A 22,154-nucleotide genomic window follows, 5' to 3' on the forward strand; every position below is an offset into this window, starting at 1 on the left:
AGGTGTCCCTGCCCATTGTGGGGTTCCATGGAGAAACCTGCAGTAAATGAGCTGCTTAACCAACTAAAAAGTAGCTTTTATTCTTAAAATAACTGACTTCTGATTGTACTTTTGTCAGTATGTTTAAAATACGGGGATAATTTATTCCCAAGCTGGAGTCAGAAGTGGCTCTGAATGCTGCCAGCACTTCCCAATGAAGTTAACAGCAGCAGCTGTGCTAATGAGTCAAACTAAGGAAAGACTTAATCTAAATTTCCAAGTGTTTCACAGTTTGACCATATTTATTTTCATTTTAGGGTTTTCCTGGTTCTGAGGAAATTGCTTCAATGACAGCAGACAGGGAGGGTTTGTTTTACCCCAGTGTAATGGGAGAAATCCTTCTCTTGTAATTAACATCCAGCTGGGGCTGCTTCATTAGAATTGGGCACGGCAGGCACCTGCCAGAGGGGGCTGCAAAGCAGAGCAGATTGGCCCAGGTGTGTGCTGTAAACACAGCATGGGAGCTGCCATGCAGGAAAACTGGGAAGGGAAAGCTGCTGAGGGAGGATTCTCTCCAAAACTGGTGAAGGGACCTAGAAGATCCAGGTCGTTCAGCTAAAATCCCCTTGGGAGGATTGAAGTGACACCCAGGCTCACCTCCAGCAGTACACTCCGTGCTAAAGCATCCACCTTTTCCAGATCAATGTGTTTTTAAAGCATTAATAATCTGAATTAACACCACCACCTGTCACATAAGAGTGTCTGCTCTAATATTCACACCTGCACATACAAGCACTTACAGACTCACTAATTCACAACGTGCAGCTGCTGGTTTTAATTTGAACCTTAACAAGTGGAATGAGGGAACAAAATTAAGGTGCCTGCAAACCTCATAATGATCCCTGAACAGGAATCCTGAGCTGTCCTCAGGACACTGTTAACTCCTTTGTCCATGTACTGGGCTTTAGTAATGCCTCAGATTCTATTTATGGTGTTCGAGTAAGAAGCCCTAGAATATTCTAATCAAAGGTTTTATTAAATAATCCAGATGTTTGACCAGCATTCAGTAGGAACTGTATTGGCAAGTGCAATGGTAAGGAACAGGCCCCTGATTGGCCGACACTGTTGCTAATTGCTAATTGCTAATGATGTGTGTGCTAACTACTAACCCCCCCAGTGCCCTGCTGTGTGTGTGCCCGGCATGGCCAGAGAGGGGCTGCCCTGCTCCATTAACCCACTAAGCCCTGGAGAGCAGAATGTGAAGCTCCTGGTGTGTCTGGCCACGCTCACCTCGTGCTGTGTCTGTGCACACACCCAGAGCTGCCGTGTTCGTGCAGGGGCTGCCGCTGTGCCCTGTCCTGTGCCACCAGCGCTCCCTCCCCGTGTCACAGCCTCCAGAGCAGCTGCTCCAGGGGCTCAGGCTGCTGGCAGTGTCCCTGCCCGTGCAGAGGGTGGGGTGGGATGGGATTTACGGTCCCTTCCAGCCCAAACCGTCCTGGGGTCCTGTGGCTGAAGCTCCTGCTCATGCCAGGCCAGAGCAGGGTGGGATGGCAGCTGCTCTCTGCAGGATCCCAAATCCCTGCAGGCTGGGGGGCTCAGGGGCTGCCTTCCCCTCCTCCAGGTCTTTAGCTCAGAAACCTTCAACTTGAGCTTTTCTGCAGTAACTTCTGGGTTAACTTCAGGTTTTCATGCTTGAGTTACGAGTCCCAGTCTCTCTAGGATGCCTGTCTGCACCTCCTGTGCTTGAAAACAAGGCATTTATTTGGATTTTTTTGTTGATCTAAGTGATCTAAATTATTTCCTATGTGGAGCAGCTGCTGGACTGCAGTAAGGGATGTCATGGCACATTGTAAATCAGCTTTCCAAAATCCTGACAAGATTTCAGTTACCCTTTTTTGAGCTGCTGGGGATTTTTCTGGTCTGATAATTCCAGCTGCCAGGGCGGTCAGTCACCAGAGATGCAGCAGAGATCCTTTTTTGACACCTTGAATAAAATCCTCCTCTCCTCAGAAGAGGCAAAGACCATGGCATGCCCTGTTCACACAGGAGAGAGGTTCAATCTGCACTTGGTGTAAATAACTTCTGCCTCCTTTTGACACCATCCTTGTTCCTGTTGCTTCTCAGAGTCACAGGTGGTGTTCCCTGGTGGATGATTTGGGTGCCAGATTATTTTGCTGAGTGTTTTGACATGAAAGTCCAGAGTAGCTCTCAGGGGCATTGGGAATCTGACCCTAAACCAGGCTCGGTGTCCTCCCTCCTTCAGGAAGGAGTGGGTTTGTGTTCCTGCCCAGGCCTGGCCCAGGCTGTGTAGGAGGAGCAGTCTGAGCTGTTCACTTGGGCTCAGCACTGCGTGCCCCAGGGGCCAGCTCTGTTCCAGAGCCTTCATTGATCTTTGCTCTCCCTTCTCTGCCCAAGGAGATGCCCAGGAAGCCCCGACTCAGTGAGCTGGCCCTGGCCCGGCTGCTAAACTGCTGTTCCCTTTTTGTGCAGACTCTAATTCCAGTATTCCAGAGCCACTTGCAAACCCTCCTCCAGAGCCTCCTGCAGAGCTGGGCAGAGAGCTGCACACCCACCTGCTGCTGGACATTGACAATGACACGGAGAGCACGGCGCTGTGACCGCGCGCTCTGCGCCCCTTCCCGCTCCTGCGGGGGAAAACCCCCAGACCTTCCAGGGAAAGGCTTCTTCTGCCAGCAGGGCACAGCTGGGCACAGCTGGGCACAGCTGGGGCCTCCACCACACCCAGCTCCAGGCTGGCCCAGCTTGGAGCAGACCTCTCAGAAAACGGAGCCCAGCCTTTGGCCAGGTTTCGCCCTCAGAAGAAGTTTAATGATCTGGGTCTGGACAACGGTTTTCAAACTCTTGGATGGAAGGAATGAATTCCTACAGGAACTCGCCTAGGAAGCGTGGTCAGTGCTGATACAGGTGGTATGAGCAGAAATTCCAAAAGAATAAGAAGCAGAACGTTATTAGTTATTTAAAGTGCATGTCTGTATTAGGGAAATAATCCTCACGGCACCATTAGAGGTTCTTTGTAGTTCTTAGCCCGTCCCAGGAGCTGCCTCCCAAGGGACCTTTCTCCCAAGGGACCTTCCCTCTCTCCCAGGGGACATTCCCTCTCTCCCAGGGGACATTCCCTCTCGGATTTGCTGCAGATTCCCCTCAAGCCATGAACCAAACCCTGCCCCAGTGCTGGTGGTGACTGCTGGTTCTCAGTCACCTGTGGAACTGTGGATGCATCCAGTGCCTTGAAGGACTGTCGTGCTGTAGGAGGAACTTCTGTCTCTTTAATCATTTCATTGCTACTTAGGAGCAGTACTTACCCTGATTTCATAGTTATTTGTATTAACCTGCTTTGTTCATGTGCAACTGGCAACTGTTTCACGAGGAAACCGTGGAAATGGGGTTTGTGCTTTTGTTGAAAACGGTTGAATTTTGAAAGAACTTTGAAACAGCTGTTTGGATTCAGAAGTTGAGTGAACATTTATAAAATTAAAGATTGTTTTTTGTCAACTTAAGGCATCTTTATTCTAGTTTTGTGGCTTCCACTGGGTCCTGAAGGTCACAGCACTCCCCTGCACTGTGGAGTCCCTGACTGCTCAGCTTGGTTTTCCCTTAAGGACCTCAGTGGGAGCACTGTGAGACCTTCCTCTGTCACCACAGCAGCCCTGTAACAAATCTTTGTAACTGCAGATTCAGTTTGAAGAGCCACAGGCCCCCGTCCTGTGATTTTGATGTTTATCCCCCAGACTGTCAGTGCCTCTCTCCCCTAGGGGTTCCAGCAGCGTTTCACAGGCTCAGAAAGGTTCCCCCAGACCAATTCCCTTTCTGTGCTTTAAGAGGAGCAGTTCCTGACTCTGTGGGCTGCTGCAGGTTTCCAGGTGCTCCTGCCAGCTCTGGGGGTGAGCTTTGCTACGACCCTGCAGTGTTTATTGAGATCTGGGGAGGGGAGCAGGGAGCCAGAGCAGCTGAGGGGCTCCAGGAGGAGCCTCCTCCAACCTGGAGGAGAGCCATGGGGCCCAGAGGTCTTGGCAGCCCCCCAGTCCCACAGACTCCAGGCAGGCAGGGACCAAATCTCACTGTTTAATGTTTCTCTGCAGCTGCATGAGGCCCAGGGCCAGGGATGGTGCCCAGGCCCAGGGCCAGGGATGGTGCCCAGCCCCAGGGCCAGGGATGGTGCCCAGCCCAGGGCTCTCCACTGAGGCACTCCCAGAAGGGCTCTGGGTGCCCAGGCCATGAGGGGCTGGCCCTGGGCACCCCTGTCCTGGCACACCTGGTGGTTTTGCTGGTGTAGGTCCTGCAGGTGCCCCAGCAGCAGCTGTGGGGCAGTTTCCATGCTGGTGCTGGTGCTGGTGCTGCCATTGGAGTGCCAGTGGTGGTACCTCAGCCAGAGCTCCCAGACAGGACCAGCAGCACCCACTGCACACAGGGAAGGAGCTGAACGGGCACAGCTGAGCCAGAGGCACAGCAGAGCCCAGAGAACAGCCCTTGGCTCTGCTCTGGGCACTCGAGGGGTCACTGCTGTCCCCCAAGGCCAGAGGAGCTGAACCAAAGGGGACCCAAGTGGTTGTAGCTGGTTATAGAGGCATAAATAGGAAGAGATTCCAGGCTTCCTGAATTCCAGGCAGTGCTCTAAGGCCAAAGAGCAAAATTAAATATTTAAAATAACCAAACCAACCTTCCTCAGCTGGTTGGTGCCAGGTGGGGTCTGACAGTGCCAGTACCAAGCGCTCGGCCCAGGCACAGCCAGGCCCCCATTAGAAATAAGGAAAATATTACGTCTTTAAAATGTCTTAAATAAAGAAATAAAATTTAGAAAGCATTAAGAATTACATTAACCCTCTGCTAATCATTAATATTTACACCAGTTAGGATTAGCTGATGGCGTGTGCCCGGCCTCCCCCTGGCTATGCGAAGTAGGCCCAGAGGAAGACCCCAGCACACACACAGAGCAGCAGGTTGATGTTGAGGATGTGCTTCACCAGGGGCTCCTCCTCCAGGGACGCCACGGGCAGGGGCTCAGCCCTGGGCAGGCTCTCAGCCCCCTCCTGCCTGCGCTCCATGCCACAGAGCCACAGCACAGTGCTCAGCAGCTTGGAGCTGCCCTTGGCCTCGGCTGCACCTGCAACAGGAGATGGGAAAGGAGCCTGGTGCTGCAGTGCAGGGTGTGCTGCACACACACAGCCCTGGGCTCACTCACTGAGCACTCTGCTCACGGAGTGCTCTGCACTGGCACCCCTGCAGCACCAGGCCCATCCTCCCTGCAGCTCTGAGCTCAGCTCCTGCTCTCCCAGCAGCCATGGTCACCATCACCCAAACCCCAAACCTGAGCTGAAGCTGCTTGGTGCCCCCGGGTGAGCGCTGCTCCAGCCCATCCCTGCCACACCTGGAGCCTGGACTCCCCAGAGCCTCGGGGCACATCATTGATGCTGGAAGGCAACGCTGGTGTCCCAGGGGAGCTGCACCGTGACTCCCTAACTCACCACAGCCTGTCACAGCAAAGCTGACACGGTACCAAACAGGGCTGAGCCTGGCACAAACAGGGGAGGGAATCCTGGCTGCAATGCACGGGCAGCTCTGCACAGGCCTGTGCCCAATCCTGACAGGCTCGAGCTTTAAAACATGCACGAGCTTTAAAACGTGCACATCCTCCCTCACTGCTCTGCCAGGGCTCTCCCTGCTGCTAGAGCTGATCAGAGAACACTGCTGCAAAACAGAGAGGGAGTTTCATCAACATTTTTGTGTCTTCCTCCACCCTCCCCTTTTCCAGCCAGTTCTGGGAGCAGGTGCCACAGCACCAGCCATGGGACAGCGGCCATGGCTCCGTATCCCACCCAGCTCCTTTGTTTGAAGCTTCTGTAATGCCACCCAGAGCTGGAAAAGAAACTGAGCTCCTGCTTAGGTGCAATGTCAGGTAAAGCCTTTTTGGCCCTGGATGAGAGGAGATGGAGGTCAGAGCTCACTGTGCCCTGCAGCTCCTCCCGAGGGGCAGCTCCCAGCTCTGCTCTGGGACATGGCTGGAGCTGGGCCAGGGGGTTTGGGATGGATTTCAGGGCAAGGCTCTTCCCCAGAGGGTGCTGGCACTGCCCAGGCTCCCCAGGGAATGGGCACAGCCCCGAGGCTGCCGGAGCTCCAGGAGGGCTTGGAGAGCTCTCCAGGGATGCCCAGGGTGGGGTTGTTGGGGGTCTGGGCAGGGCCAGGGCTGGGCTGGCTGATCCTGGGGGTCCCTCCAGCTCAGCCCATTCTCTGGTCTTTAATTCTGCCATTCTCTCAGCACACCCCGAATCTCCAGAGTTCAGAGGAAGGAGCTCTAAGGTTCCCTGTCCTGCAGGCCGTTGGGAGCCCCCGGGGCTGTGGGAGCCCCCGGGGCTGTGGGCACTGACCTTTGCTGGGCTCGGGGCCGCTCTCGGGAGCGGGGCTCAGCTCCAGCTGCTCCTTGGCGGGGCCAGGCCCGGCTGCTGCCAGCTCCTGCCCGGCCGGGGCATCCCCGCGGGTGAACCAGGTCAGCCGGTGGATCTGTGGCACCAAGGGGGCTGCTCAGCACCCACTGGGCACCAAGGGAGCTGCTCAGCACCCACTGGGCACCAAGGGAGCTGCTCAGCACCGCTGGGCACCAAGGGGGCTGCTCAGCACCGCTGGGCACCAAGGGGGCTGCTCAGCACCGCTGGGCACCAAGGGGGCTGCTCAGGAGCCACATGGGGGCTGCTCAGCACCCACTGGGCACCAAGGGAGCTGCTCAGAACCCACTGGGCACCAAGGGAGCTGCTCAGAACCCACTGGGCACCAAGGGAGCTGCTCAGCACCCACTGGGCACCAAGGGAGCTGCTCAGCACCCACTGGGCACCAAGGGAGCTGCTCAGCACCCACTGGGCACCAAGGGAGCTGCTCAGAACCCACTGGGCACCAAGGGAGCTGCTCAGCACCCACTGGCACCAAGGGGGCTGCTCAGCACCCACTGGGCACCAAGGGGGCTCAGAGCACCCAGAATCCCCCCCTGCCCCGGGCAGCTCTGCAGACTCTGCCAGGGCTGGATCCTCTGGGCAGCTCCTGCTTGGCCTCCAGCCAATGAGTCTGTGAGGTCTGTGCCGAGGGGACAGCTCCGTGCAGGACTGTCCCTGGGCACAGACAGGTCAGGGAGGGGCAAAATGAAACAGAAATTGTGGCCGGGGAGGGCTGGCTTGAAGTGGGGATGCTGAGAGACAGCAGGTGGGAAATAGGGGTTATTTTCTTCAAATATCTAAAGGATTCATTATAGAGGGAAGTTCTCAATGGCAGTGTGGATAGAGAGGGATGAGCACCACACAAAGCTGGAAAGATTCAGGTTGGAGATGAGGAGAAGCTGTTACAGGGAGGGCAGGTGAGCCCTGGGCTGATCAGACACCTGCAGGCACCTCCCTTGCTGGGCATTTCTGGGTTCAGGGTTAGTCCTGTCCTGGAGCAATAGCATGAGCTGCTGTGTGAGCTCTGCAGCCCCCCTGCCCCTCCTTTCTGCCCTCAGGGCCTTCCTGCAGCCTCAGCACCAGGACACCTACAGAAAACAGCCAAAGGAGCACAAACTGCTCCAGGGGAGAGGTGCTCCCTGCACTGGGCTTCTCCTTCTGTGAGTAAAAATGTGTCCTTGCTAAGTTAGTAAGAGAGCTGGTAAAGATGACCCAGACCTGGAATTTCTTGGGAAATAGAGGGGGAAAAGGCCAATTTGTCATGGATGGAACACACACCCTTGAACTCAACAGCAGCTCCTGGTGCAATCTACTGTGGACCAGTGTCCAGGGTGGGATTTATGGGCCCCAGAGCAGAGGGAGCAGCAAAGGGGCTGCAGCAGAGGAGGGCTCAGTGCCCCAGGTGTGCCCACACCCAGCAATGAGCAGGGCTCCCATCTGCAGCTGTTTCCCCCCAGGGATGCAGCGAGGGGCACCCAGGGAGGCATCGAGGGCTGAGGGAGCATGCAGGGGACACACACACAGGGGACACGCAGGGGACACGCACAGGGGACACGCACAGGGGGGACACAGACCTGTTGTGGGGCCGGGGGCTCGGTGGCCAGGCTGACCAGGAGCACGGTGAGGCTGGTGGTGGCCCCCAGCACCATGGAGAAGTAGAGGTAGTGCATGTGCCTGACCACGCCGGGCCGGCCGTCGGGCTGCCCGCAGCGCGGCTCGGGGTAGATGAAATCCAGCACCAGGCGCACCCCACCCAGCAGCAGCCCCAGCAGCAGCCCCCAGAACGCGCCCTGGGGAGGCAAGGGAGGGCTCAGCGCTGCAGCAGCGCCCAGCAGGGCTGCAGGGCCAGCACGGCCCGGTACCTTCTCGTTGGCTCTCCTCCAGAAGCAGCCCAGGATGAAGACCACGGCCACGGGCGGCTGCAGGTAGGAGCTGATGGACTGGATGTAGATGAAGAGCTGCCCACCCTGGCCAGCCTGCACCAGGGGGATCCACAGGATGGACACCACGGTCAGCAGCAGCACAAACACCCTGCGGGACACACAGAGGCCCTTCCTGTGAGCTCCGGCCCTGCCACCGTGAGATCTTCTGAAAAACCCTCCTGGCCCAGCATTTTCTCCTGGGAAGCTGAGAGGCCTCAGAAAAGAATGAAAACAATAATGATCTGATTGCTTGGGAATGTGGGCTGGAGATGCTTTACCAACAGGTGCATCTTGGATTGGTTCCATGTGAATTGTTCCTAATTCATCACCAGTCACCATCAGCTGTGTCAGACTCTGAGTCAGTCACAAGCTCTCACTATCATTCTTGTTAAGCCTTTTGATGTATCCTTTCTCTTTCTTTAGAATAGTTTGAGTATAGCATTCTTTAATAAAATATAATATCACAAAATAAATCAGCCATCTGAGAACATGGAGGACAGAATTCTCATCTCTCACCTTGTCCTGGGGACCTCACAACACCACAAGGCCCTGCTTCTCCTGTTGCTCAGGGTGGCCAAGGTGTCCCACAGCCCTAAAGCCTCTGCTGCAGTCCTGCCTGAGCTGGGCAGGTGGTGCCACCTCAGGGGCTGTTCCCAGCTGTGCCTGGCACCAGGCTCTGCCCATCCCAGCTGTGCCTGGCACCAGGCTCTGCCCATCCCAGCTGTTCCCAGCTGTGCCTGGCACCAGGCTCTGCCCATCCAGCTGTGCCCAGCTGTGCCCACCTGCCCACGACCATCAGCTCCCACTCGGAGCAGCGAGGCCGGAGGTGCTTCCAGAGGTCCATGGTGAAGATGGTGCTGGAGCTGTTGAAGATGGAAGTCAGGGAGGACATGAGGGCTGCTATCATCACCGACATCATCAGGCCCCTGAGCCCTGGCAACAAGGAGAGGCAGAGCCACCCTGAGGAACCCTCAGAGGCTCCACTGCAGGGTGGCCTCCAGGTCTCCTGTGGGTAGAACAGACTTTTAAAACCGGTTTTAGCTCCAATTCAAAATGGCAATGGCAGGTTCATCCCACACAAACCCCTCTAAATGGCAGTGCCAGGCCCTTGGCCTCTCTGAGCCCCCCTCCCAGGCGCCTGTGGCTGCCACGTGCCAGCCCCACCATGCCAGAGCCATCACCAGGCCCTTACCTACAGGCAGGAGCTCCAACACCAGCTTGGGGTACGCAATATCAGAGCAGCCAGAGGGGTTGCCGCAGATTTTTTGGCAAATTTCTGGGTCTGCACAAGCCACCAGGTCTGGAAGAAGCAGCGGGCAGTGAGAGGCAGCAGCGCAGCAGGGTCCCTGAGCAGCCTCCTCTGCTCTCAGTCGCTCTCTGAGGCAGAGCCTGGGGCTCCCAGCCAGTGATTCTGGGCCAGGCCAGCCCAGGCACGGCTGGGGCTGCTCTGGCAGCATCCAGCTCCTGCCTGGAAGGACATTTCTCCACGTGTGGGGCATTGGTGCCTTGGAAGCTCCCAGCTGACCAGGAAAGGCTTCCCCAGCCCTGGGCAGCGGGAGAGCTCCGAGATCCCTCCCCCAGCACTTACCTGGGAACAGAACCCGGCTGATCATGCCTGGCATTACCATCATAAAGAGGGGCAAAATCTTCAAGTAGGAGGTCATCAAGGAGCCTCCTTTGGCGTGGGAGAGGTTTTTGGCAGCGAGGGACCTCTGAACAATGACCTAGGAATGAAGGAATGGCTCTGGTTGGCTGCCAGCAGCCGGGGCTGGCTGGGATGGGTCCTCCTGACTTTGATCTCCAGTGAACTCTGCAGGTCTCAGAGGGTGATCACAGGGCCTGGCTGTGCTCTGGAGCCCTTGCTGTGGATCCTGGCTCCTTTCAGAAACACAGGCACCGCTCTGTGCCCTTCCAGCCCAGCTGGGAGCGCTCTGTGCTGCAGGGCCGGACCCTCACCTACCCATGCCCAGGGCTGTCCATTCTCCCTGCTCTGGGCACTTCCCTGGCCCTGTGGAGGAGCCTGGCCAAGGAGCAGGACAGGGCTGGAGTGGGCAGAGTTCAATAAGAGGGCAGGAGGGCACAGCTGGGGCAGCAGGAGGGCACAGCTGGGGCAGCAGGAGGGCACAGCTGGGGCAGCAGGAGGGGTTCGAGGGCTCTGAGGGGGAACCTGGGAGGGAGGAGAGCCAGACCGGGAAAGGTGAGAGAAGAAATTCCCAGGTGGTTCACGAGGAACTGAGGATCAAGTTAAAAAGCAAACAAACAAACAAAAGACTTCTTTATAGACTGGGATTAACACACAAACGTGTTCTTACCCCCTCTTCCATGGAGAGGATTACTAATATTTAGTTGTGCATACCAAGATTTCCTTCTTTAGGACTGATTTGATTAGATCTGATTTTGCTGATGGTCAAATGAGATTTTGCTGATGATCCCCCTCAGAAAATCAGTCCAGGTGAGGTGGCAGCCCCCAGGTTTGCAATGGCACCCACCTGGTCTGTGCACCAGTACCACAGGGAGGGGATGGTCATTCCCACCAGGACTCCTGGCCAGGGCAGGTCAGAGCTGACAGGGTCCCTGAAGATGTGGAAGGCATCGGCCCTGGGCAGCCCACAGCTGCTGTTCTCCTGACGGATGCTGGGGATGGCACCGAAGTATTTTGCCTGCAAACCTTCAAGGCCACCGACTTCAATGAAACCTGGAATGGGTCATGAGAAGCTGTTAGTGCATCCCCCTGGGCCAGGACTGTGATTGCAGCCTCTGGGCTGCTGTGGGGATGCTCCAGGAGCATTCCTAAACAATCAGCAGCTCTTGATTCTCCCAGGGGGCTGGGGAGGGGCAGACACTGCAGCAGGTGCTGCCCCTCCTGTGGAATCACAGAACCCTGCCACGGTTTGGCTTGGGAGGGACCCCAAAATCCATCCCATCCCACCCGTGCCATGGCAGGGACACCTCCCACTGCCCCAGGGGCTCCCAGCCCCAGTGTCCAGCCTGGCCTTGGGCACTGCCAGGGATGCAGGGGCACCCACAGCTGCTCTGGGCACCTGTGCCAGGGCCTGCCCACCCTCCCAGAGAAGCATTTCTCCCCATGATGAGGTTTCTGTCCCAGTGCAAGCAACAGAGGCCCAGGGAAGCACTCACTGAAGACCATGAGGGACAGGGCCCCGATGAGCATGATGAGGGTCTGCAGGGCATCCGTGTAGATCACAGCTGCCAGGCCACCTGCAGGGCACACCTGGGCTCAGCTGGGCTCGTTCTGCACAGCACCACACCCTGCACAGGCTCCTGAGCACAAACCCAGCCCCGGGCTGGGGGCTCTGTCCGTGCTGGGGGCAGCCTGGCCCAGAGGCACTCTGCAATTCCTCAGCATCTGACTCATCATGAGTCACCCTTTTGTCACTACAGGCCAAAAGCAGGAGCAGTTCTACGGGAAATACGTGGAAAAGTTTTAAAACAAAGCCCAAGCTGTAAAAAAGGAGGAGAGGGAAAAAAGGGAATTGTGATTTTACATCACTGGGGGCGAGCAGTGGGAAAGGAATAACCTTTATTTGCCTGGGGTTTCTGCGTGGCTCTTTTCCATTTGGCCACTCCTAAGCCCTGAAAGGGCATCCAAGCCTGGAGTCTTTCTGCATTACACGGCTCATTGTGCTGCAAATCCCTCACACCTCCGGGGAAACAGGGAAATGTACCCTGGGAATGCCCTGCAGGGCTTCTCCTGAGGCACAGCAGACCTGCACCCACCTGAGGCAGCCTCTGAGGAGCATTCGCTCACCCTCACCTGGCAATTCTTCCTAAAAAGGTGAATTTTCTATTGCCTTCCCACCCCAATGTCCACACTCATGGCAAAACCAGGCTGGACATGGTGCATGGCATGAACCATGGAGTCCTGGAATGGCTTGGGCGGGAAGGGAGCTCAGAGCCCACCCAGTGCCACCCCTGCCACGGCAGGGACACCTCCCATTGTCCCAGGGTGCTCCAGCCCCAGTGTCCAGCCTGGCCTGGGGCACTTGGATGTCTCAGCTGGGTGGGCAGGACTGGGGCAGTGCAGGGTCTGGACAGGGCAGGGGCAGGGGAAGGATCAGTGCTGGTCAGTGCTGGTCAGTGCAGGGTCTGGGGCAGGGTCAGGTCAGTGCAGGGTCTGGGGCAGGGTGAGGTCAGTGCAGGAGTGTCCCCAGCACCCACCAGACACGGTGTACACAGCAGTGATGGCCAGCAGCCCGGCCACGGCGATGTACAGGTCCCAGTGCAGAGCCTGCTGGATGAACAGGGCCCCGGCGTACATGTCCACCTGCGGGGGCAGAACAGTGACAGTGACACAGTGCAGGGACAGCACAGTGACAGACACACACTGCAGGGACAGAACAGTGACAGACACACACTGTGGGGACAGCAGAGTGACAGTGACACACTGAGGGGACAGAACAGTGACACACTGCGGGGACAGAACAGTGACAGTGACACATGCTGCAGGGATGGCACAGCCACTGTCACACTGCAGGACAGCACCACCAGCCCCTCCCAGTGTGCACATTCCCATTCCCCCCTTTCCTGGGACCAGCCCGGTTTGTTCATGGTCCCAGCCCCAGGACCCCTCCTCAGCCATTGGTCACTGCTGCTGCTCCCAGCAGGGACAGCCAGGGGATGGCAGGGGTGCCACGAGCAGGGACGTGCCCAGCCCTGGGACAGGGGCTGGGCTGAGCTCCTCTCCTTGCCCAGCTCGGGGTGGGGGAGCTGGGCTGGGCAGGGCCTGGGGAATCTGCCCTGCAAACCCCCCTGAACTGTCCCTGCTGCCATGGGGACAGGGGGACCAGCAGCACAGTGGCCCCAGGGCTGGGCCAGCCCTGCCCAACCTGCTCTGCAGCAGCTGAAAATGGGATAGGAGAGCTCCAGGACAGGCCCAGGGAGGGCAGGCAGGGGTAGAACACCCTGAGCACAGGAGCTGCCCTCAGACGTTCCAGCAGGTGGAAATGGATTCATTCCATTTGATCCAGAGGAGAAGCTGAGCCTTCCCCAGCACTCACATCCATCCCACACAACCCTGGAGTGCTTTGGGTGGGAAGGGACCTTAAATCCCTTCCATTCCCCCCCTGCCATGGCAGGGACACCTCTCAGGGTGCTCCAAGCCCCGTCCAGCCTGGCCTTGGGCACTGCCAGGGATCCACAGCTGCTCTGGGCACCCCGTGCCTCACTTCTCTCCCAGGAAGAATTCCTGCCCAGTTCCCCACCCAGCCCTGCCCTCTGGCACTGGAAGCCATTCCCCGTGTCCTGGCACCCCAAGCCTCTGTCAGAAGTTTTGGGAGGTTCACAGGCAGGGTCAGACACTGTGTTCCCCCCCAGGACAGGAAAATCCCCAGCAGGGATCTGTCTGTTCCAGTTAATGAACAGCCACCAGGCTGTTGTGCAAGGCTTCATTCAGTTATTTATTCAAACAGGTGCAATAAAGGAATGAAGACTTCTCTTCCAGCCCTGTCCCAGCCTCTCCATCCTGCCATAACAGCACCTGTGTCTGCACAGGCAATCAACGTGCAAAGGGGAGAAGCTGGGGGAGCTGCCAGGGGTGCAAAATCTAACAGCCAGCACATCCACCCTGCCAGCCCCACTGTCCATGGACTATTGCTCAGGACACTGCCACGAGCTTTCCCTCCTGGTGTCACAAGCATTCAGGTGCCAGCTGAGCAAAAAAAGAGAAGCCACTCCTTTTTGTGTAGTTCCTCAAAAAAAACAGAGTCTCTCTTCCTTGGGAGTCCCCTTCCTTTTGATCACAAACCCTTCTCTGCTCATCCAGGCACAGCCACTCCTTGCATTTCTCAGCCTCACTGCTCAGCACACATTTCCAAAGTGAATTCAACCCAATCCATTTCCCTTTTTCTTTTCTTTTTCCTACTTACAGATATTTTGGTGAAGATGTAGATGAACAAGTAGAGAATGGCCAGGAATATCTGAATTCTTTTGCCTCCAAAACGCCTCTGCAAATACTCTGGCATGGTCGTAACCTACAGAGGGACAGGCAGTGAGGGAAGGGGGGGACAGTCCCTGGGGCACCCCCAGAGCTGCCAGGGGCTCCCCATGGATCTCTGGGGGTGTTTGCAGTGGCACAGGAGCAGGAGGGGCTGCCCTGGGCTGGGGTTTGGCTCTGCTGCGGTGCTGCACAGGGCTCTCCATCAACTGTGAGTGCCCAGCCCCGTGCTCGGGGGGACTCTGCCCATTGCCAGGGGCTGGGGGCAGCCTGAGCCCCCTGCCAGCAGCCTGAGCCCCTGCCAGCAGCTCTGCCACCCCAGCCAGGGGAGGGGAACAGTGCCAGGAGCAGTGGAGGGAGCCCATCCATCCATCCCATATCCATCCATCCCATATCCATCCCATATCCATCCATCCCATATCCATCCCATATCCATCCCATATCCATCCATCCCATATCCATCCCATATCCATCCCATATCCATCCCATATCCATCCCCACCTACCCCCGAGGCAATGTAGATGGGCAGGAAGAGCCAGGCCAGCACCAGCACACAGAACATCCCCTGCCAGGAAGGGAAGGGAAGGGTTGGGTCAGAGGGGCTCCAGGCTGGGCTGGGCCAGTGTCCCCAGAGCTGGGCACTGCCAGCCCCGCAGCAGGAGCAGGCTGAGCCCACAGGGAGGGCAGCGAGGGCTCAGCCCCCCGTGCCCACTCACGTTCCACTCGTAGGCTGTGGCTGCAATGCCCGAGGCAGCTCCCGAGCCCGCCAGGCCAATGAAGTGCCCGCTGCCCACGTTGCTGGCAAACAGGGATGCGCCCACCTGGGGAAAGGGAGGAACCAGCTCTGGCCCTGGCACGGGGGCACAGGGAATTGTCCCCGCTCCTGGCTGTGGAGGACACAGAGCAATCCTCATCAGCCTCTGCCACCTTCTTCTTTTCCCTACAGGGTCAGTGGCCTTGGCACCTCTCTCCAGCCTCTTTCCCCATTCACTGCCCACTTGTGCTCAGGACCATCCTGCTTGCAAAGCATCCAATTCTTGTGGGTGAGCAGGGAAGGTGGGGGGAGCAGGTGGAAGTGTCAGGTTCTGGCATCAGCACTGCTGAGGGACCAGCCCAGCCCAGCCAGCACAGGCTCAGCACAGAGCTGTGGCCGTGCTGGGAACCCCCAGGAATTGTGGAAACCTCCAGGAGCAGCCAGGTTTTGTGGGGCATTGGGCTGAGCCTCCCCAACACGAGACTGGCGAAGCACAGGAGGAACCTTTGGCTGTTTGTTCCCGTTTGGAGGCGCAGGCACTGCCCCAGCAGCAGCACTGGGGTGGCAGAGGGCCGTGGGCAGGGGGACAGGGCTACTCACGGGCCACCAGACCATCTGTCCCCCGGCGAGGAAATAGCCCTTGACGGTGCTGCGCTGCGTCTTCCACATGGACTGCGGGCACACGGGGGCACGGGCTCAGGGCTCGCCAGGGCTGCCCTGCACAGCCCCCGAGCTGCCCCCAGCTGCAACAGAAGGCTTTTCCTGAGGGACCCTGGCTGCTGGAGATCCCGGGGCCAGGGAGTGCCCTGAGCCCTAGGGCAGCTTTCCATCACCTCGCACCCTGATGGAAGGAGCAAACCCATCCCTCCGGGTCAGAAAGGAAGGGAAGCAGTTCTGGGCAAGAGCTGCAGAATGCCTGGGTGTCAGGAGCACCCAGGAGGAATGCTGGGCATTGCACATGCGACTCCCCCTGCCCCAGAGATGGTCCCTGCAACGCTCTGAGCTGTGCACCACATCCAAAGGGAGCAGCTATTCCCCTCTGCCTCCCGACAGCCAGGCTGCCACAAAAGCCATGCCAAAGGATGTCCTTCTGCCCTAATTATATATAGACAATGCTAATAATTTAAGGAATCTGCTGTCAGGACCCCTGTGGACAAGCACAGGTGATTTATAGGGCAGCAGTTCCTTCCTGGATGAACAAAACATCATTGTTAGCAACAGTTTGTGCTCAGACAGCCTCTTCCTCACCAGGGTTCTCAAACCCTGGCTAACACAGGCCTGGGCATTCCCCAGGGACAGTGAAGGCACTTCCCAGGCTGGGGAGAGGACAAGGACCTGCAAACTCCCCCCTGCAGCTGTTGAGTGCAGTGGAAAGCGCTCCAATCCCAGGCAGAGCAGCCCCGTTCATCAGCACACCGGGAGTTCTGGAGGGCTCTGCTCACCCAGAGCCCCACGGCCAGCACGAAGAGGAAATAGAGCACGAGCACAGCGATGTCCACGGGCTCCAGGGTCTGCTGGGGGAACACGTCCCACGAGGGGGTCACAGAGGCTGGGGGCACGCTGCTGGGCTCCATGGCTGCCTGGGCACGCCGCCGGCCTGCTGCACACACCTGTGGAAGGATGGGGGGTGGCCAGGGAAAGCCCTGGGCAGGTGGGGCTGGTGTGAGGAGCTCAGGGTGCTGAGGTGCTGCCAGAGCTCTGGGCAGGCTCCAGGCCCTGGCATTTGCCCCATCCATGAGTGTCTTGCTGTGATGGGGAGATGCTGCCAGCTGGGCTGCTGGATCTCCTGCTGGTTTCTGACTGGTGAGAAATGGGGGCCTTAGAGAGGAGGTGAAAGCAGCTGGAGCAGGCAGAGGGAAGGAGCAGAGCTGGGGTTACAGCCTGGGGGCCCAGGTGGCAGCAGGGCAGGACTGGCCCCAGTGAGGAGCTGCTGCCACAAACGGGTCCCTCACAAGCCAGCAGGGAGTGGTGGCACATGAACGGCCCCAGCAGTGCTGGCATTTTCCTCCTTTGCCACAGCAAGAGCTCCAAGCCTGTACAGAGCACTTGGGTCTCCTCCTGAGCTGGAAACTGTCCCCTGCTCCTTGCCAGGAGCAGACACTGGCAACCAAGGAATACAAAAACCCATTTTCTTCTCCAGAAACACCCAACTGAGGTGTGGCAGCACTGTGGGATCCCTGGAGCATCCCCTGGAGCTGCCCCTGGCAGAAGGGGCAGGATGAACTCCAGGCAGGGAGCTTGGTCAGGTGTTTGGATTAATGCAAATGAATTAATTCCTTCCCATTTCCTCCTTGCCTCAGCTCAGGCACACTTTGAGAGCAGGACAGGAGGTGAGAGGCAGCCAAGGCCACCTGGGCTGTCCCTGGCTCAGCAGTGGCCACAGTCAGTCCCCAAGGAGCCTGGGGGCTGCACGGAGCAGGTTTGGGATGCTCCTTACCCTGCCCAGGGCGGGTTTGGGACGCCCCTTACCCTGCCCAGGGCGGGTTTGGGATGCTCCTTACCCTGCCCAGGGCGGGTTTGGGATGCTCCTTACCCTGCCCAGGGCGGGTTTGGGATGCTCCTTACCCTGCCCAGGGCGGGTTTGGGATGCTCCTTACCCTGCCCAGAGAGGGTTTGGGACGCCCCTTACCCTGCCCAGGGCGGGTTTGGGACGCTCCTTACCCTGCCCAGGGCGGGTTTGGGACGCTCCTTACCCTGCCCAGGGTGGGTTTGGGATGCTCCTTACCCTGCCCAGGGTGGGTTTGGGATGCTCCTTACCCTGCCCAGGGCGGGTTTGGGATGCTCCTTACCCTGCCCAGAGCGGGTTTGGGTTTGGGACGCTCCTTACCCTGCCCAGAGCGGGTTTGGGTTTGGGACGCTCCTTACCCTGCCCAGGGCGGGTTTGGGATGCTCCTTACCCTGCCCAGGGCGGGTTTGGGATGCTCCTTACCCTGCCCAGGGCGGGTTTGGGTTTGGGACGCTCCTTACCCTGCCCAGAGCGGGTTTGGGTTTGGGACGCTCCTTACCCTGCCCAGGGCGGGTTTGGGATGCTCCTTACCCTGCCCAGGGCGGGTTTGGGATGCTCCTTACCCTGCCCAGGGCGGGTTTGGGATGCTCCTTACCCTGCTGAGCTGAGGAGGGTTCCCAGGAGGAGCAGTCACAGCCCTGCAGCCAGGCCAGCCCTGCTGTCACTGCACACCTGGGCCAGGTGCCTGCTGCTTCCCTTCCTGCACGTCTGGCCGGCTCCTTTGGCCTCTCCTGCACTTGTCAGGGGACACTTATAGGCTGTCCCTGCCAGAAGGCTGCAGGAGGTGTGGCGAGGGCGCCGGGACAGCCGGCACGGACGCTCGGATCACGAGCTGTCAGACGAGTTCTGCCTCTGAGCCCAGGGCAGCAAAGCCAGCCCGGGGCAGCTCCTGTCCCACGGGTCCCACAACAGCCCTGAACAGGTGTGGGGCTGAGCTGGGCCTGCCCTCAGCTCACCTGGGGCCTGGGGACTCACCCAGAGCGTGACCAACCACACTCCTGCCCTGGTGGCACCATGGGGCTGCCCTGGGGGTGAGCCCGGAGAGCACACACGGAGGAGCTGGAGGATAAGCAAGGGCTGCTCAGGGGAGTGAGCCAGGAGGGCACACAGGGAGGAGCTGGAGGATGGAGGAGCTGAAGGATAAAGCAAGGAGTGCCCAGGGGAGTGAGCCAGGAGAGCACAGGGGCAGGAGATGGAGGATGGAGGAGCTGGGGGTTGAGGAGGGCAAGGGCTGCCCAGGGGAGTGAGCCAGGAGAGCACAGGGGCAGGAGATGGAGGATGCAGGAGCTGCAGGCTGAGGAGGGCAAGGCCTGCCCTGTGTCCTGCACACCCCTGGGCTCATCCCTTTACCAAAGGTCGGGCAATAAATTAGGAGTTCCCAGGGCAGGACCCATCCCAGCACTGCCTCCCACAGCTGGGAGCTGCATCCTGGCCCTGCAGCCTCCATCACCTCGTGATCAGAGCTGGTAGGGAGCCGTGATCTGCTTGAGGGCAGTGGTCCCAGCACCAGGCTGGCCCTGGGGACACTCAGCAGAGCCTTCTCCATGCTTTATGAGCCCCTGGATCCCCCTGGATCCCTGCTCCCTCCTGGCAGGGATGCTCTGATGGCCAGAGCGCTGCTCTCTCACCTCTTTAAGGCCAATGTGTCTTGGCCGCTGCTGAGTTTTTACTGGCACGCCCAGCCCCTGACTAGGGAAGGACAAACAGGGTTTGGTATGGCAGCCTGGGAAGCCGCTCACCCTGCTCCACACCTCCAGCTCCCCCGGCTCCTTCCAGCCCGGCTCCCGCGGAGCAGAGTCCCAGAACGGCACCGAACCCGCATCGGGGAATCTCCTGGGCCGGGAGGGACCCGCAGGGAGCACCGGGGCTCGGCCGGAGCTGCGGAGCCGCGCACAGCGAGGGGAGAGCGGGGCTGAGCCGGGGCGGGACAGCGCTGCGGCTGTCTGTCCTTCCGTACGGGTCGGACAGGGGGACAGCGCTGCGGCTGTCTGTCCTTCCGTACGGGTCGGACAGGGGGACAGCTCTGTCTGTCCCTCCCAGAGGTGTGCACACGGGGGACAGCCGTGTCTGTCAGTCCCACCCAGAGGCAGGTGCCCTCCCTGCCCGGGCACAGGCAGGGATGGCAGATGCCCCGCAGGGAGGGCAGAGGCACGGACACGGAGGGCAGGGATGGCAGATGCCCCGCACGGAGGGCAGGGGCACGGAGGGCAGGGATGGCGGATGCCCCGCACGGAGGGCAGGGATGGCGGATGCCCCGCAGGGAGGGCAGGGACACTCCCGGGCTGCCGCAGGTGCCGCTCCGGCTCCTCCCGGGGCAGGCAAGGGCCCCTCCCGCCGCGGGTTCCCGGATCCCGGCTCGGCCGCGGCCCAGTGGAAATTTTGCCCGTGTTGTGCATTCCGCTCACAGCCCGCTGTCCCCCGGTGCCTGGCACAGGCGGCGGCGCTTTCCTCGCCAGAGATTGTGAGCAGGGACAGCCGTGGCATGGGAATGAAGCGCTCGGCCGGCGCTGTATCAACAGCAGCGCAGCCCACGTGGCTCCGAGGCTCCGCGGCTCCCGGTGCCTCCTCGGGGGGGATTTTAAAGCATCCCCAGCTCCGTCCGCCTCCTGCGGCCAGCACGGCCCGCGGGGGCCCAGGGCGGCCCGGCAGAGCTCCCCGAACCCGACGGAGCTCCCGACTCGAGGTAGAACTGAAAGGGAACTTACTGCGCTCAGCTGGGTCTTATTCTGCTCCCCGCGCCGGGCACCAGCAGGGCTCTGCCAACTGACAGGCAGCTTAAATATTGCCAGAGAATCGGGGTTTGCCAGCGGAGCTGTTAACAGGGTCACAAGGGATGAGAAGGAATATTTATAGTCAAAGTTAAACTAATTGACCGAAGTTACTCTTTTGGTCTCCCGTGGCTCTGGTGAGAAGTGCATTATTTTCACTATCAGGGCTCCCGGGTCAAACTCCACGGAGTGCCATTCTCTTAAGCAATCTGTGCTCTATGCGAGGCACACAGAACAATAAAAAATCAGGGCTGGTGTCCTCTGGAGCTGACAGCCCGTGGCACAGGGAGGAGCTGCCAGCCTGTCCTGTGTCAGTGTTTGTGCCTGAGCCTCGCAGGGCGCAGGATCCGGCCGTGGGCTGGGGTTGGTAGCACTGCTGAGCCTGGAGGTTAATCCCAGAACCGAGTCCCTCTCTGGCAACAGGCTGGAGGTTTGTCTTCAGCATCATCTGCCTGAAAACCCTGACAAACCATCGGGGCCAAAGCACACAGAGAGTGATGCTGAAAGGGACCTCACAGCACCATGACCATGGCAGGAGCAGCTCAGAAATCCCCAGAACTGGGGTGCCCAGATCCCAGCAGCACTGCTGAGGAGTGACCCACGAGCCTGGAGGGTGGATGGAGAATGGGCACTGTGCCCTCACGAGCCCAATCCTTGTCCCAGCCTTGAAGTTACCAGCAGGGATTTTACTGCAGGTGACCCACTAAGGGCATTTGAACCTGCTAGGGGCAGGGTTAGCCGGGATATTGGGAATAAATTCTTCCCTGTGAGGGTGGAGAGGCCCTGGCACAGGAGAAACTGTGACTGCTCCATCCCTGGGAATGTCCAAGGCCAGGTTGGACAGACAGGGCTTGGAGCAGCCTGGGACAGGGGAAGGTGTCCCTGCCCATGGTAGGGGTTAGGGGTGGATGATCTTCAAAGTCCCTTCCAGTACAGGCTTGGTGATTCCATTAAATTCCATGTCTGTGTTTTACCTCATTGTTTGCCAGTCACAGCTCTGATGAACACAACTGTAGCTCTTTGAATCTTGCAATTGGAGAGGCATTCATTTGATCTGCTATGATGTGGAAACCCCAATTTTTCCTGAAGGTGGATCCTCAAGGGCCGCAAATGCAGCACCAGGTGTCCCGTGCTGCCTCCCAGTCTGTGCCACCTTTTCCCCCCTGACTTACCACCCTCCCAGCCTGAAGCTGAGCTCCTTCTTTGTCCTTTGGCATCTTTCATGGCACCTGGAGAGGAATTACAGATCATGGCCCTTCAAGCCACAATCGAGGTACTTATAGGGAGGTTCCCAGGTGGTTCCACTTTGCCTGGTACCAATGTGCCCAGCTGTGATCCACCCTGGCTGTGCCCAAGCTGCTCATTTCCTCTCTGAGCTCTTTCTCCCCTTTGCTTCTTGCACAAAAGAACAAAATCCCCAAATCCCCTGAGGTTTGGAAGCTGGGATTTCCAGGGACACCATTTCCCAGTGCTTGCCAGAGGATGGAAGTGGCACCCGTGGAGCAGGAGCAGCCAGGGCTGTGCTCCTGCCCGAGCTGGTGTTTCCTTCCCAAGGCCAGGCTTTCCTGTGAGGATGATCCCATGGTCAGGGCTGACCCCGGAACCCTGAGTGAGGCTCAGAGGTGCTGATCTGGGCAGGAATGACCTCACAGCTGCAGAAAAGTTACCAGAGCCCAGGAGAGGGGGGTGTGCAGGGAATGGTGTGGGTGCTGTGTGAGACATGGGGATGGGGCTCTGGGACACCGTTCCTGCTGCTTTATGGGGCTCTGGGACACCATTCCTGTTGGTTTATGGACTCAGGGATGGGGCTCTGGGCATTATTCCTGCTGCTT

General features: G+C 58.7%; 2 protein-coding genes across 12 annotated transcripts in view; one reads left to right on the plus strand and one right to left on the minus strand.

Annotated features, from left to right (window-relative positions):
• ARHGAP17 (Rho GTPase activating protein 17) overlaps nucleotides 1–3,492 on the plus strand; it is a 42,685-nt gene extending 39,193 nt beyond the window's left edge. For 2 of the 11 annotated variants that reach the window (XM_077187075.1, XM_077187078.1), the window contains 2 exons: nucleotides 1,028–1,072; nucleotides 2,395–3,492. Coding sequence is in view for 6 of the 11 variants with exons in the window: in XM_077187078.1 (XP_077043193.1) it covers nucleotides 1,028–1,035 (8 nt within the window). In the remaining 5 variants the exon portion in view is untranslated. Of the gene's footprint in view, nucleotides 1–1,027 lie in introns of all 11 variants that reach the window. The other 9 variants (XM_077187076.1, XM_077187080.1, XM_077187072.1 and 6 more) reach the window with 5 other exon arrangements.
• Nucleotides 3,438–20,713, minus strand: SLC5A11 (solute carrier family 5 member 11). Its single transcript, XM_054643475.2, has 16 exons — nucleotides 20,260–20,713; nucleotides 16,491–16,658; nucleotides 15,649–15,720; nucleotides 15,011–15,115; nucleotides 14,800–14,859; nucleotides 14,227–14,331; nucleotides 12,521–12,626; nucleotides 11,480–11,560; nucleotides 10,831–11,036; nucleotides 9,930–10,065; nucleotides 9,534–9,641; nucleotides 9,124–9,274; nucleotides 8,282–8,450; nucleotides 7,994–8,209; nucleotides 6,363–6,495; nucleotides 3,438–5,101 (listed from the first exon to the last, which is right to left on the minus strand). Exons 2-16 carry the CDS (start codon nucleotides 16,620–16,622, stop codon nucleotides 4,887–4,889), a joined length of 1,995 nt encoding a protein of 664 aa, XP_054499450.2. The 5' UTR covers nucleotides 16,623–16,658; nucleotides 20,260–20,713; the 3' UTR covers nucleotides 3,438–4,886.
• Between the last annotated feature and the right edge of the window lie 1,441 nt (nucleotides 20,714–22,154).

Source organism: Agelaius phoeniceus, chromosome 16, assembly GCF_051311805.1.
Source record: "Agelaius phoeniceus isolate bAgePho1 chromosome 16, bAgePho1.hap1, whole genome shotgun sequence".
Classification (NCBI taxonomy): domain Eukaryota; kingdom Metazoa; phylum Chordata; class Aves; order Passeriformes; family Icteridae; genus Agelaius; species Agelaius phoeniceus.